The sequence below is a fragment of the Anolis sagrei genome, chromosome 3, assembly GCF_037176765.1.
Source record: "Anolis sagrei isolate rAnoSag1 chromosome 3, rAnoSag1.mat, whole genome shotgun sequence".
NCBI lineage: Eukaryota > Metazoa > Chordata > Lepidosauria > Squamata > Dactyloidae > Anolis > Anolis sagrei.
The window spans coordinates 171,090,996-171,107,005 of NC_090023.1; the positions used below are offsets into that span (position 1 = coordinate 171,090,996).

The following is a 16,010-nucleotide window of genomic DNA, read 5'->3' on the forward strand; positions in this document are numbered from 1 at the left end:
GAGCCTCCACCACACTCCGGGGCAGAGAGTTCCACTGCTGAACGGCTCTCACAGTCAGGAAGTTCTTCCTCATGTTCAGATGGAATCTCCTCTCTTGTAGTTTGAAGCCATTGCTCCGCGTCCTAGTCTCCAAGGAAGCAGAAAACAAGCTTGCTCCCTCCTCCCTGTGGCTTCCTCTCACATATTTATACATGGCTATCATATCTCCTCTCAGCCTTCTCTTCTTCAGGCTAAACATGCCCATTTCCCTAAGCCGCTCCTCATAGGGCTTGTTCTCCAGACCCTTGATCATTTTAGTCGCCCTCCTCTGGACACATTCCAGCTTCATGGCAAGAAGGTGGGTAAATTGCTCGAAAGCAGAAATCTCCAAAGGAAGACAGTTTCAGAGCAAGGGGCGCCACCACTGAGGAAGCTTACATTTCCATAATATGGACAAAACAATATTGTCAGAATAAGTTTGTACTCTATAAATATTCACGACTTAGGGATGGAGCCTTGCCGTTTCCTCTCACATTTCTTTTTTTTTAAATCCCAAATCATATTTATAATGATACATGTGAGATATTATTATGGAGCCCCCGGGGGCAAAGTGGGTTAAACCGCTGAGCTGCTGAATTTGTTGATTGAAAAGTTGCAGGTTCAAATCCATGGAGCGGCATAAGCTCCTGCTCTTAGCCCCAGCTTCTGCCAACCTAGCAGTTTGAAAACATGCAAATGTGAGCAGATCAATTGGTACTGCTCCGGCAGGAAGGTAACGGCGCTCCATGCAGTCATGCTGGCCACATGACCTTAGAGGCGTCTACAGACAACTCCGGCTCTTCGGCTTAGAAATGGAGATGAGCACCACTCCCCAGAGTCCGGCTCAAGTAGACTTAATGTCAAGGGGAAACCTTTACCTTATAGTTCGAATGAGAAACTGAAAGTAGTGTCACAGTACTTCCAGTTGTTTATAAACTGGCATGTGAGAATAATAATAATAATAATAATAATAATAATAATTGTTAATACCAACCTCCAGAGTCGGACACGACTGGACTTAATGTCAGGGGAAAACCTTTACATTTAGTCTGCAGATGCAGGCTGTAGCCAGGAAATCAGAAGACGCTTACTTCTTGGGAGGAGAGCAATGTCCAGTCTCAATAAAATAGTAAAGAGTAGAGACATCAGACTGGCAACAAAGATCCGCCTAGTCAAAGCCATGGTATTCCCTGTAGTAACCTACGGATGTGAGAGCTGGACCTTAGGGAAGGCTGAGCGAAGGAAGATAGATGCTTTTGAGCTGTGGTGTTGGAGGAAAGTTCTGAGAGTGCCTTGGACTGCGAGAAGATCCTACCAGTCCATCCTCCAGGAAATAAAGCCCAACTGCTCACTGGAGGGAAGGATACTGGAGACAAAGTTGAAGTACTTTGGCCACATCATGAGGAGACAGGAAAGCCTAGAGAAGACAATTATGCTGGGGAAAGTGGAAGGCAAAAGGAAGAGAGGCCGACCAAGTGCAAGATGGATGGATGACATCCTTGAAGTGACTGGACTGACCTTGAAGGAGCTGGGGGTGGTGACGGTTGACAGGGAGCTCTGGCGTGGGCTGGTCCATGAGGTCATGAAGAGTCGGAGACGACTGAACGAATGAACAACAACAACATGTGAATATATGAATTTCTTTCCAAAATTAAGCTGAAAGAAGTTCTCACTCATTTACAACTTAACAGATTCACTTGTTCCCTAGTATGGAAAAAAAGAATGTCATGTTGTAGCTCCTTGCCATGTAGCTGTTGGACAAAAAAGGAGGCATTGGAAGCCTAATTCAGCACCTAGTACATCAATGCTGACAACTCACTCAGGGTTCTGGCAATGTCCACTTGCTTTCCAAAGATTGTTATCTCTGTTTACATGGAAGTGCAGTGGATCATTTCTGCTCATTTGATTTCAAATGAGATCAAGAACGGGCACTATATACCCAAATGTGTCTCATGAGTACATGTTTATGTCTGTCTGAGTACAAGACAGACCTATTTGTTCAATACCTTTGTAAATGGAAATTCCCTTCCCATTAGGTCACCTACATGGCTGATTTGGCCCCACTCTCCACCGATCCCAGATAACAGCCTCTAAAATCCATTCTTCTTGTTGTTATTAAGTGCTGTCAAGTCAGCTTCTATTTTGAGCCATGCCATGAATGAGAGATCTTCAAGTCCTGCTGCTATCAACAGCCCCTGATCGGATCTTGCAGATTTGGGGCCGAGGCTTCCTTGATTGAATCTAACCATCTGGAATGTGGTCTTCATCTTTTCCTACTAACCTACCAAACATTATTGTCTTTTCTAGTGAGTCATATCACCCCATGATATGTCCAAAGGGCAACAATCTCATTTTAGTTACCTTGGGACTTAGGCTTGGGACCTAGTTTAGGCTTGATTTGCTTTAGAATCCACTATTTTGACAGTCTAATATGTTGCGCATTGCGTGTTTCAGTCAGGTCCAATGCAGAAGACATAATAACATTGCACCCAAACAAGAGGAAAAAGAACAGAAAAAACTTTATTCTTATCAGCAGAGTTAAAACATAAACTTGCAATGTTGCAAACAAAACAACAACAACAATGCAACAAACTTGTAAGCAGTACACGATAAGACTTATTTATTTTGTCGTGTCAGGGCAACGAGTCAATTATATTACATTTCTAACAGAACAAAGCAATCAAACAGGCAAAATACAAAATTTGTGAGTTTGATAGTTGATTAAATGTCCTTTGACCAGTATCTGGCCACTTGGAGTGCTTCTGGTGTTGCTGCAAGAAGGTCCTCCATGGTGCATGTGGCACGGCTCAAGGTGCTTTGCAGCAGGTGGTCAGTGGTTTGCTCTTCTCCACACTCGCATGTCGTGGATTCCACTTTGTGGCCCCATTTCCTAAGGTTGGCTCTGCATCTCGTGGTGCCAGAGCACAGTCTGGTTCAGCGCCTTCCAAGTTGCCCAGTTTTCTGTGTGGCCAGGGGGGAGTCTCTCATTTGGTATCAGCCATTGGTTGAGGTTCTGGGTTTGAGCCTGCCACTTTTGGATTCTCGCTTGCTGAGGTGTTCCAGCGAGTGTCTCTGTAGATCTTAAAAAACTATTTCTAGATTTAAGTTGTTGACGTGCTGGCTGATACCCAAACAGGGGATGAGCTGGAGATGTCTCTGCCTTGGTCCTTTCACTATTGGCTGCTACTTCCCGGCAGATATCAGGTGGTGCAATACCGGCTAAGCAGTGCAATTTCTCTAGTGGTGTAGGGCGCAGACACCCCGTGATAATGCGGCATGTCTCATTAAGAGCCACATCCACTGTTTTAGTGTGGTGAGATGTGTTCCACACTGGGCATGCGTACTCAGCAGCAGAGTAGCATAGCGCAAGGGCAGATGTCTTCACTGTGTCTGGTTGTGATCCCCAGGTTGTGCCAGTCAGCTTTCGTATGATATTGTTCCTAGGACCCACTTTTTGCTTGATGTTCAGGCAGTGCTTCTTGTAGGTAAGAGCACAGTCCAGAGTGACTCCCAGGTATTTGGGTGTGCTGCAATGCTCCAGTGGGATTCCTTCCCAGGTAATCCTCAGAGCTCGGGATACTTGTCTGTTCTTGAGATGAAAGGCACATGTCTGTGTTTTAGATGGGTTGGGGATCAGCTGGTTTTCCCTGTAATAGGCAGTAAGAGCACCTAGAGCTTCAGAGAGCTTCTGTTCAACCATCTCAAAGCTCCCTGCTTGAGCGGTGATGGCATGATCAACAGCATAGATGAAACTCTCTGTCCCTTCTGGCAGTGGCTGGTCATTTGTGTAGGTGTTGAAAGTGGATGGAGCAAGCATGCTCCCCTGAGGCAGGCCGTTCTTCTGTTTCCGCCATCTGCTTCTCTGGCCATGGAACTAAACAAAAAAGCTCCTGTTTCGTAGCAGGTTTCCTATGAGGCGGGTGAGATGGTAGTCCTTTGTGATATTATACATTTTTCTCAGGAGGAGGCGGAGGTTCACAGTATCATAGGCTGCTGACAGGTCTATGAAGACAGCTCCTGTGATCTGCTGCCTTTCAAAGCCATCTTCTATGTGCTGAGTCAGGTTCAAGACTTGCGATGTGCAGCTTTTGCCTTTCCTGAAGCCAGCTTGCTGTGGAATCAGGCAGGGGTCTATTTTTTCCATAATTCTATGCAAAATAAGTCTCTCCAGAACTTTGTAGAGGTGGCACAACAGGGAGATTGGTCTGTAGCTTTTTGGATCATTACGGTCTTTGCCTGGCTTCAAGATGGCGATGACTCTTGCTTTCCTCCAGTTTTTGGGGATGTGACAGGATGCAGTGCAGTTGTTCATCAGCTCCAGCAGCCAGCGCCTTGCTTTTGGACCAAAATTCTTCATAATAAGGCTTCTTCATCTACATCCAAATGAGAGAGCAGTAGAAATGGTTGAGCAAAATGCCTGAACAAAGCCTCCTCAGAGCAAAAGCTAAACTGTATTCTAAAAACCATACAATTATACCCCACCGGGTATGGTCCAAACTTACTAGTTGACCTACATTAGCAGCTGCACATAATAATTAACAGCATAAGATTTTCTTTAACACACATGCACACACACACTTGATCCTGTTATGACTTACTGTAACATAATAGGGGTTCTATGCAGTCATCAAACTCCTGTTCTTGTGGAAGTGACTCTATTGTTCTTGTTGTTGTTAATTTGTTCAGTCGTTTCCGACTCTTCATGACTTCATGGACCAGTCCACGCCAGAGCTCTATTAGTTCTGGTTAAAGAACCAGGTATCCGAAAGCACAGTTGTAGTGGTCTTTTATGTGACCAATAAAACACAGAGACTTTTGTTCTTTCCCAAATAAGTGAGAAGATTTATCTTTCTCCTTTTTTGTAACAGTATACAAAGTATATACAAAATATACAAACTTTACAGCTTCTACTCACAGCAACAATTCTCCAACACACTCTGCAAAACACCATCTGTCCCTCAACAAGTCTCATCAAACTTAGTATAACTACAACCTATATACTACTCCCATTGCATTAACCACTACACCCTAATTATAGTGGCTTAACTCTTTTACAGGTGGTTAGTAGCCTTGTTTGATGAAAAAAATGGTTCAAAACTCGTTTCGGATGTAGGGGGCACTGGTGGTTCGATTCGGAAGTAAAATTCCGAATTTCACAGAAAAAAATGTTCAAAGCTTTTTGTAACTTCCAAGACTTCTGAATCTTTCCTTAATGGTTTGAAAGTGTTATTTCCTGTTTAATTAGATGGCCTTTACTTTGAAAGTAGTTGTTTTACTCTAGAAAGTGGGGGGAGCAAAAGCAGGAAATCCATCCAGTCTGGTTTAAAACACTTCCCAGGCTTGAGACCAGAAACTAGGGGAGAGGAAAGGCAGGAAATTCATCTAGTCTGGTTTAAAACGCTTCCCAGGCTTGAGACCAGAAACTAGGGGAGAGGAAAGGCAGGAAATCCATCCAGTCTGGTTTAAAACGCTTCCCAGGCTTGAGACCAGAAACGAGGGGAGAGGAAAGGCAGGAAATTCATCCAGTCTGGTTTAAAACGCTTCCCAGGCTTGAGACCAGAAATGAGGGGAGAGGAAAGGCAGGAAATTCATCCAGTCTGGTTTAAAACACTTCCCAGGCTTGAGACCAGAAACGAGGGGAGAGGAAAGGCAGGAAATCCATCCACTCTGGTTTAAAACACTTCCCAGGCTTGAGACCAGAAACGAGGGGAGAGGAAAGGCAGGAAATCCATCCACTCTGGTTTAAAACACTTCCCAGGCTTGAGACCAGAAACGAGGGGAGAGGAAAGGCAGGAAATCAATCCAGTCTGGTTTAAAATGCTTTCTAGGCTTGAGACCAGAAGCGAAGGGAGAGGAAAAGTAGGGAATTCATCCAGTCTGATTTAAAATGCTTCCCAGGCTTGAGACCAGAAGTGGGGAAAAGCTGAATAATTTCCGACTCACTGCTTTGTAACAGAAATGGCAGAAAAAACTTCGGAAGGGCAAAGGGACTTCCGGTTTCCTTAAAAACTTCAAAATCGCTTCAAAAAGCAAATCTTTCCGAATTTATTCCGAATTACAAAGATTCCGACCGAACCTAACCATGCCTAGTGGTTAGGCCAGAGGTATTTCCAAATCCTGACAGTTTCTGTAGAAGTCTTTTCCAGAACAACATCTCATATCAGTTGATTTTCTTTTTATGAGTTTTCTTCATTGTTCAGCATTCACCACCTTACATAGAAATGGAAGACATAGTGGTATAGACAACCCCAACTTCAGTATTTAACAATATATCTTTACCCTACAGGATCTTGTCTAGTCCTTTTTAACTCTTCCATGAGCAACCCCTTTGAACAAATCTTGCCAAGAAAACCCCTTGATAGCCTTAAGGTTACTATGTCAGAAACACAACAAACAGATAAATGTCCTTGTCTGTGCTATCAAGAGCCCAAGTATGATTGAGTTGAGCACAAATGTGTGACACTACAACTCATCATTCTATATATAGCATTGCATGAAGTATTGAAAACATTGTTTGAATTCTGGAGTTTACTGTAGCATACTTTACATTTCTGGGAAAACATCCTTCCATGCTTGCAACATCCAGTCGGACAAGTTTACTAACTTTTGTGTGACTTCTCGGCAATTGACAAATGGATTACCTTGGGTTTTTTTCTTCTTCTAATGATGCTCCCCCCCCCCCCCCAGGTTGTATGGGGATCTCAAGAAGATTGTACGGTTAATCTGTGTCAATAGTATGTAAAAGGCCATTGTAGCTATTTGTGCTCGCATTTTTGGGTCAGATCATTATTAGCCAGTGCAAAAATGTTTACTCTTCTGGGGCAGTACACTATATTGATAACTGGCAAATAGAGGGAGAAAACATGGAGGCAGTGACAGACTTTGTATTTCTAGGTGCAAAGATGACTGCAGACGCAGACTGTAGCCAGGAAATCAGGAGACGTCTACTTCTTGGGAGGAGAGCAATGTCCAATCTCTCTCTTCTTTTTTTTGGAATAATATTTATTGATTTTCAACACACGTTAAGAATAAAATCAACATATAGACAAGAATAAACAATAATAACCAATAATGGACGTTTACAAAAAGCCAATACACCCAAAAAACGAAGAAAAAAACAAGAGAAAAAAAAACACCACCACAAACATCGACCTACACCGTGACCTCCATTCATCTTACTTTGCTTTCTTTCTCTCCTTTTTTTGCTTTCTTTCTCTCCTTTTTCATTTTCATGTCGTATCTTCCCTTTATGTTTGGAGAGAAAGTGTAAATTATATTCTGTCTATCTCTCTTATTTCATTCAACTTAACCAATCTTTTCTCTTAGGGCTGGGTAACCATGGAAAAATTTGTTTCTAAACTCGATTCGTTTTTAGGGGGGTTTTGCGTTTCGTTTTTAAAAAGAATTCCGAAATTTTTCTTTAAAAAAGTTCGAAATATACGAAATTTTGTAAATTACGAAACAATTACGAAACAATTACGAATCGATTCGTTAATGGCGGACGCGATTGCGCAATATGCAAAAAAACCCCCTCCAAATGGGACAGGGGGAACTTCTGAAGCTTCCCTCTCCCTCTGTTGTTGACTGTTGGTGTGATAATTTATTTTTTATCACTGATAAAACAAACAACAACCCTAAAACTTGCACCAGACATTCGGAAACAATTACGAAACAATTACGAAACAATTACGAAACAATTTCGAAACAATTACGAAACAATTACGAAACAATGACGAAATAAATTGAAAAATTTGTTTCGATTTTTAATTGCTCCTGCATGGCTCAATATCGGATCGTAAGCTAATTTAAATACGAATTAATAACGAATTACGAAATTAACGAACGAAACCGACCAGCCCTATTTTCTCTCTATATATTCCTGTAATGCCATCCAATCTGTTGGGTTTACAACTCATCCATTATGTTGCCTTAACCAATATGTAAGCTCATCCATATTTTTAATGTCTATTATTTTCCCAATCCAGTCTCCTTTGTTAGGTATTTCCTCCTGTTTCCATACTTTAGCATACACCATTCTTGTGGCTGTAGAAAAGAAGGTAAAAAGTTTTTCCTTATTTTTGTCTTTAAAGATATCTACGTCCCACATTCCCAAGAGATATATCTCCGGCTGTAGTGGGATCTCTAATTTTAAGATTTTTTTACATTCTAAGTGTATCATTTTCCAACATTTCTTTGTCTTATCACATGACCACCCCATGTGGTAGAAGGATCCCTCATGCACTTTACATTTCCAGCAATTCTTATTTACTTGTTTATACATTCTTCCCAATTTTTGTGGTGTCATATACCACCTATGCATAATTTTTAGCCAGTTCTCCTGTAAATCTGATGCATATGCATATTTTAGCCTTTTACTCCATATTACTTCCCACTCTCTTAACATAATTGTTCTTCCAATATTCTTAGCAATGTCCAATCTCGATAAAATAGTGAAGAGTAGAGACATCACACTGGAAACAATGATCCGCATAGTTAAAGCAATGGTATTCCCCATAGTAACCTATGGATGTGAGAGCTGGTCCATAGGGAAGGCTGAATGAAGGAAGATAGATGCTTTTGAATTGTGATGTTGGAGGAAAGTTCTGAGAGTGCCTTGGACTACAAGAAGATCCAACCAGTCCATACTTCAGGAAATAAAGCCCAACTCATTGGAGGGAAGAATAGGAGATGGCAAGATGAAGTACTTTGGCCACATCATGAGAAGACAGGAAAGCTTAGAGAAGACAATGATGCTGGGGAAAATGGAAGGAAAAAGGAAGAGGGGCCGACCAAGGGCCAGATGGATGGATGGTATCCTTGAAGTGATTGGCTTGACTCTGAAGGAGCTGGGGGTGGTTATGGCCAATAGGGAGCTCTGGCATGGGCTGGTCTATGAGGGAAGATGGATGGATAGCATCCTTGAAGGGACTGGCTTGACTCTGAAGGAGCTGGGGGTGGTGATGGCCGACAGGGAGCCCTGGCTTGGGACAGTTATGCTGGGGGAAAATGGAAGGAAAAAGGAAGAGGAGCAGACCAAGGGCAAGATAGATGGATGGTATCCTTGAAGTGATTGGCTTGACTCTGAAGGAGCTGGGGGTGGTGATGGCTGACAGGGAGCCCTGGCTTGGGACAGTTATGCTGGGGAAAATGGAAGGAAAAAGGAAGAGGAGCTGACCAAGGGCAAGATAGATGGATGGTATCCTTGAAGTGATTGGCTTGACTCTGAAGGAGCTGGGGGTGGTGATGGCCAACAGGGAGCTCTGGTGTAGGCTGGTCCACGAGGTCACGAAGAGTTGGAAGCGACTGACTGAATGAATAAACAACAAATACTAACCCTGTAGCGAGCCATGTGATCTTATATTTCGAGCTCTGGACTTCAGCTCTGGAGTCCAGAGTTCAAATTCCCAGCTGGCCATTAAACCCACTGGGTGACCTTGGGCAAGCCATGCCCTCTCTCCGTCTCAGAGGAAGGCAATGGCAAACTTCTTCTGAACAAATCTTGCCAAGATAACCCGATTATAGGGTGATATAGATCAGTAGCACCCTCAAATGTTGGGGATGCTTTGAATGGGATTTTCCTGCTTCTTGGCAGGGTTGGACTGCATGGCCCGCGAGGTCTCTTCCAACTCTATGATTCTATGATTCAGATATATCAACAATAATGAAGATCCTTTATGTGCCACAGGTTGATCGGTACCTCTACCACATGCGGCTTTCGGATGACGTCCTCCTTGATGTGATGACCCGTTTCCGGTCAGAGATGGTGAAAGGTCTGGGAAGAGACACCAATCCAACTGCTGCGGTAAAAATGTTGCCCACACTTGTACGATCACTTCCTGATGGCTCAGGTAAGCAGCGATTTGGAGTTTCTTCTGTCACTATCATTATAATATAAACATTATATCAGGAATTACACCCCCGGTGGCACAGTGGGTTAAAGCACTGAGCTGCTGAGCTTGTTGACCCAAAGGTCGTAGGTTCGATTCCAGGGAGCGGCGTGAGCTTCCGCTGTCAGCCCTAGCTTCTGCCAACCTAGCAGTTCGAAAACATGCAAATGTGAGTAGATCAATAGGTGGGAAGGTAACGGCGCTCCATGCACTCATGCCGGCCACATGACCTTGGAGGTGTCTATGGACAATGCCAGCTCTTCGGCTTAGAAATGGAGATGAGCACCACACCCCAGAGTCAGACATGACTGGACTTAATGTCCGGGGACGACCTTTACCTTTTTATCAGGAATTACTACATTGAAGTTTCCCAAAAATCTTGCATTTGAAAGTCAAGAGTTGTGAGGGAAAAGCGACATCTGTGAAAGTTTAAAGTTGTATATAAAGTATTATTACCCCGAGAATAATAGATATCCAGTATCCATGTCTAATTTACTACAAAGACTCTGCTTTCTGTATGTGATTTAAGCGAAGTGTGGAAGATTATACCATTATACCATTGAAATCCACAAGCATGTGGACAATTTCAACAGAAAGGAAGAGACCATGAAAATGAACAAAATCTGGCTACCAGTATTAAAAAACTCTAAAATTAAACAGCAAAACAGCAGAGAGGAAACAACCAGGCACAGCTTAACACCTCTCCACAAAAGATTTTCCCAGGCTCAGCCAGGCCTTCAAATGCTAATGAAGGTGGTCAGTTGAAACATTCACACCTAGCTCCAGCAGAGAAGAGCTCTTTGCCCCACCCCAGCCATTCCACAGATATATAAACCCATTGTCCTAATTCCAACAGACCTCACTACCTCTGAGGATGCTTGCCATAGATGCAGGCGAAACGTCAGGAGAAATGCCTCTAGAACATGGCCCTATAGCCCAAAAAAACCCACAAGAATGTAGTGAGTATACCATTTCTCCTACTGTGTTACAGAAAAGGGTGACTTCCTTGCTTTAGACCTTGGAGGCTCCAAATTTCGAGTTCTGAGGGTCAAAGTATCTGAAGATGGAAAGCAAAATGTTCAAATGGAAAGTCAATTCTACCCAACACCTAAAGAAATTATACAAGGCCGTGGGAATGATGTAAGTAACCTGTTTTCTTCTGGGCTTTGCTCTCAGTGGCTGATTATCTAATGCAGCGTTTCTCAACCTGGGGGTCGGGACCCCTAGGGGGATCATGAGGGGGTGTCAGAGGGGTCACCAAGATCACCAAAACACACAGTATTTTCTGTTGGTCATGGGGGTTCTGTGTGGGAAGTTTGGCCCAACTCTGTCATTGGTAGGGTTCAGAATCAAGTTGGTGAAAACAACAACCTCAACTCCCAAATGTTAAGGTCTACTTTCCTCAAACTCCACCAGTGATCACATTTGGGCATATTGAGTATCTGTGCCAAGTTGGTCCAGATCCATCATTGTTTGGGTTCACAGTGCTCTCTGGATGTAGGTGAACTACAGCTTCAACACTCAAGGTCAATGCTCACCAAATCTTTCCAGTATTTTCTGTTAGTCATGGGAGTTCTGTGTGGGAGGTTTGGCCCAACTCCGTGGTTGGTAGGGTTCAGAATGCTCTTTGATTGTTGGTGAACTATAAATCCCAGCAACCTCAACTCCCAAATGTCAAGGTCTACTTTCCTCAAACTCCACTAGTGTTCGCATTTGGACATATTGAGTATCTGTGCCAAGTTTGGTCCAGATCCATCATTGTTTGGGTTCACAGTGCTCTCTGGATGTAGGTGAACTACAACTTCAACACTCAAGGTCAATGCTCACCAAATCTTTCCAGTATTTTCTGTTAGTCATGGGAGTTCTGAATGTCACGTTTGGTTCGATTCCATAGTTGGTGGAGTGCTCTTTGATTGTAGGTAAACTATAAATCCCGGCAACTACAACTCCCAAATGACAAAATCAATCCCCTCCCAACCCCACCAGTATTCAAATTTGGACGTATTGGATATTTGTGCTAAATTTGGTCCAGTGAATGAAAATACATCCTGCACACCAGAGACTTACATTACAATTCATAACAGTAGCAAAATTACAGTTATGAAGTAGCAATGAAAATAATGTTAAGTTTGGGGGTCACCACAACATGAGGAACTCTATTAAGGGATCATGGCATTAGGAAGGTTGAGAACCACTGATCTAATGGGCAATAAATGAAGCATAAATCTTGTCTTTTAGAATAGAATAGCTTTATTGTCATTATGCTATTGCACCATGAAATCGAATGCCTTCCTTAGCACATATCACAAAACAACATACCCATCCTTCCATACCCCAACCATCACCGCACAGCTCCCAATGCCACATCAACACGAAACCATGGAGTTCAACATAGTCATAGCTGTAGGATAAATGCTACCTCTCAGTCTGTTTGATCTTGTCTTTGTCGCACTGTACCATCTGCTAGATGGCAATAATTGAAAAAAAATGCTGAGTGTGATGAATTCTCAAGAATGCTCTGGGCTTTCTTAAGTCTGTGGGATCTATTAAGTTCTTCCAAAGAGGGGAAGGGTCAACCAACAATTCTCTGTGCAGAAGTGGTGAGCGCTTGGAACACCTTCCTATCTGCCACTGTGCAGTTACCAAACAATGTGCAAATGCAGTAGGTTAGGACACTCTCTATTGGACAGCGGTAGAAAGTCACCAGTTATTGGCCCAATCTAATTTTAATATTTGCAAGCAGAACTAAGCCTGCCATTGGGACATCTCCAAGACATTGGAGGGGATGGGGGAACGGGACTGTATGTCAGAAATCTTACTCTGAACTTCCCAGACTCTCAGAGCTTGAAAAGACAACTGCCTTAGACTACATTTCCCAATAACCATATTGACTGGGGGATTCTGATATTTGTTATCCAATAAGTAGATTTTCCAAGCTCTGCACTATCCTTTTGCCTTGTACATGAAAGGAGAAGTGAGACCATCTTGTTCTTCCTGTCAGCTGTTGGAGCTCAGCCTGTGATTGTGTTTCAAAATCAAGGTGCTTTAGATGTGGGGAATGATATCACTGAGGGTCAAGATGGCGATGGTCTGGTCAATGATATTAATGCAAAGAATGACATAGGGACACTGGTTCAAAGTGTAGTTACCCATGAGAATGTTCCTACAGGGTATAGGGATGATAGTTTACTCCCTGACCCAGAGAGTTCCCAGGATTTGGGGTTTGAAAACAACTTGGTACCTGGAGAAACTAATGAGCAGATAGATAATAAGCAAATAGGCAGACGGCTGGAAATTAGCCAAAACAGACAGCTCGGCCAAGGCCTTCGCCATTCTGCCAGGCTTCGAGATATAAGGGTGAGAGGCTGTCAAGGAAAACGAAACCAGTTTCTGGGTGCTTGGAATAGCCTAATGGAGGGATATAAAGTTCCCACCTTGGTAAATATAGTCAGATGAAGCATCATTTCAGAATCCTGCTAAGTTCTTGTTCTTGTCCCATGGAAGTCTTGCTTGGAAGATTCATGTCAAGGATTTCTTGTTTATGGTTGGACACTTTGTCTCTTGTGATTATATATTCATGCTGTGGATCAATGTTTTCCTGGTTCTTTGGATTTTATTACAAAGTCTGGATTTTGCTTTTGAACTTTGCTGATCCCTACTTTGGAATACTTTGTTCCTGCTTATCTTCCTACCTAATTGGACTTATCTATTTTCTTAAAGCATAGTTTTATTATCCCACCTTAACTTTCTCCCATTTTCTTACTATCTTTGTACGCTGGCAAAACGGAGTCCCACTGAGGCCATCCATGATACACCGTCACTTCCGGTGGCTGCCTGTGGGAATCTCTCTTGTCAGCATGCCAAGATGGAGAGTGGACTCCATTTTCAGGAGTCAGGTGTTCTGATTGAAGAAAGCAGTGTGAAGTGAAGAAAGTGAGAAGAAGATAAGGAAACATCATGGGATAGCTAGCCATCTCCAAAGACAGACCTTGACAGGTTAAGATGGGTCTCCACTCTTCAAGTTGCTTTTCCCCACTTTCCTTCCTTTGCACTGGTGAGATAGAGAATTATGAGAAAGAATATATATTAATTTTAATGAAAGTTAATATATAATAATTTTATTTATTTGACTAGTCATCTGACCATTTCAAAATACATCACAAATAAAATACAAGACAAAAAGGAGAGGGCAGCACCTGACCTTCTATTTACATGAAAGGAGCACACTAGAGTTAACAGTTGTGTTGATATTCGTGAAAGTTACTTATGTCAGACATCCCTAGAAAGGCACTTGGGATTCAAGCTGACCCCTGGATTTGCAGCCTCCAGAAATTAACATTATCTGTGGCTAGGGCCATAGCCAGAAAAAAAATTGGGGGGGGGGGGGGGGGTTGAAAATTTTGGGGTGTGTGTGTGTTTGAAACCTGCCTCCTAGCTCACGCTGAAGCAAAGAGCGCAGCAGGGGGCAGAGCGTCGTTCAAGAGCCTGCAGCTCTGCCCTTGTCAACCACCTCCACCAAGTCTGGCCTCCTTAATGAGAGCATTCAACACTCCCCCCCCCCCCCCCAACTTAGTTGCTTCACTACATTGGCTATTGCTGCAAGTAATGACAGTGTGAATAAATTGTCAATATTTGCTTGAGATAGTGCATGCAGTTCTGGAGGGACTCTTAATTTTTTTGCATCTCATAGACTTAGCATGGGGATTTGGTTAACCAGTTAAAATTCATGAGTAAACCAGGGTTTTTTTTAACCTGAAAAATTTCAGGGGGGGGGGGTTTGAACCCCTAGCCCCCCCCCTCCAGCTACAGGCCTGTCTGTGGCATGCATGCTGTGCCTTATCTGCCCTTCCTTATCTGCCACTGTGCTTTAATTAAATATGCTCGAACTGGTTTTCATCTGCCAAGAATCCTTGATGTCAATCCTTTAATTTTTGTTCCAGTTCTTGAACTGTGTTCAAGTAGTAACAAGTGTCCAGCACAGAGAGGCAATCGTGGCGAAAGAGAAAGATCAAGCACATGGTCTCCGCTAATATAGTTTCATTGCCCCTCCTCTGCTAATCTTTTGGTGACTTGTCCATGTCGTTCTTGGTCTGGCGCTTCTATGCTCTGAGTAATTTAACTGCTCAGTAACCAATTCTACCTGGCACGTGTCTTTGGAATGATTTTGGAACCTGAAAACCTGGTTATTTCAATGTGCCTTCAAAGATTGAATGTAGGACACTCCCTGACCAAAATGACCTTTATTTTATGGTATGTGCAATAAATCCTTCCTCATCCCCGGATCCCCCTTCCCGACATTTTTACATTGCCCTATGTCCCAGTGTTTTTAAAATTTTAAAATTCTATTTTTGAATTGGCCCCGCCCAGTGAAATTCCTTTGTGTTTTAATGTTTGATTTTATATTGCTGTATCGTCTATTATATTGGGTTTTTTATTTTATGTATTTTATTTTCTGGTTTTGTTATGTTTTTGTAATATTGTATTATTGTACTGATGGGCATGGCCTCATGTAAACCGCCTCGAGTGCCCTGGGGGGGATGGAGCGGGGTATAAATAAATTATTATTATTATTATTATTATTATTATTATTATTATTTTCCTGACCCATGGCTCCACCATCATTCAACAACCTATTTCCTCTCTTTCTTATTTTAATGCACTGAAGTAGCTTGAAGTCATTTCCATGGTTCTCTACTCACCCACATTTTCATCATTTCAGCAAACCTATGCTGAAACGGTTCTGGCCCAGCTTATCTATCCAAACGCATCTCTCCCTATGAACTTGAGATCGTCTGAGGAGGCCCTGCTCTCGATCCTGCCTGCTTCACAAGCACGTTTGGCGGGGACGAGAGACAGGGCCTTCTCTGTGGTGGCCCCTCGGCTGTGGCACTCCCTGTCTAGGGAAATTAGATCGGCCCCTCCTTCCTGACCTTTCGAAAAAGAGTGAAAACCTGGCTCTTTGAGCAAGCTTTTGGAACCACAGCATGACCAGAAAAACTCAAACCGGAAAATGAACTAGGAACAGCTAAAATGATGGAATGGCTGAGGATTTGAACAAGAAGACATAGTTTTTTTTTTAATGTTTGTTATTCATTGCTTTTATGG

The 16,010-nt window shown here is 42.8% G+C and overlaps 1 protein-coding gene across 1 annotated transcript in view; it reads left to right on the top strand.

The window, feature by feature from the left end:
* Positions 1-16,010, top strand: part of LOC132771183 (hexokinase HKDC1-like) — a 79,680-nt gene that overhangs the window by 24,391 nt on the left and 39,279 nt on the right. Inside the window, exons 2-3 of the mRNA XM_067465688.1 lie at positions 9,704-9,866; positions 10,897-11,045. Of these exons, the coding sequence (XP_067321789.1) occupies positions 9,704-9,866; positions 10,897-11,045 (312 nt within the window). The remainder of the gene's footprint in view (positions 1-9,703; positions 9,867-10,896; positions 11,046-16,010) is intronic.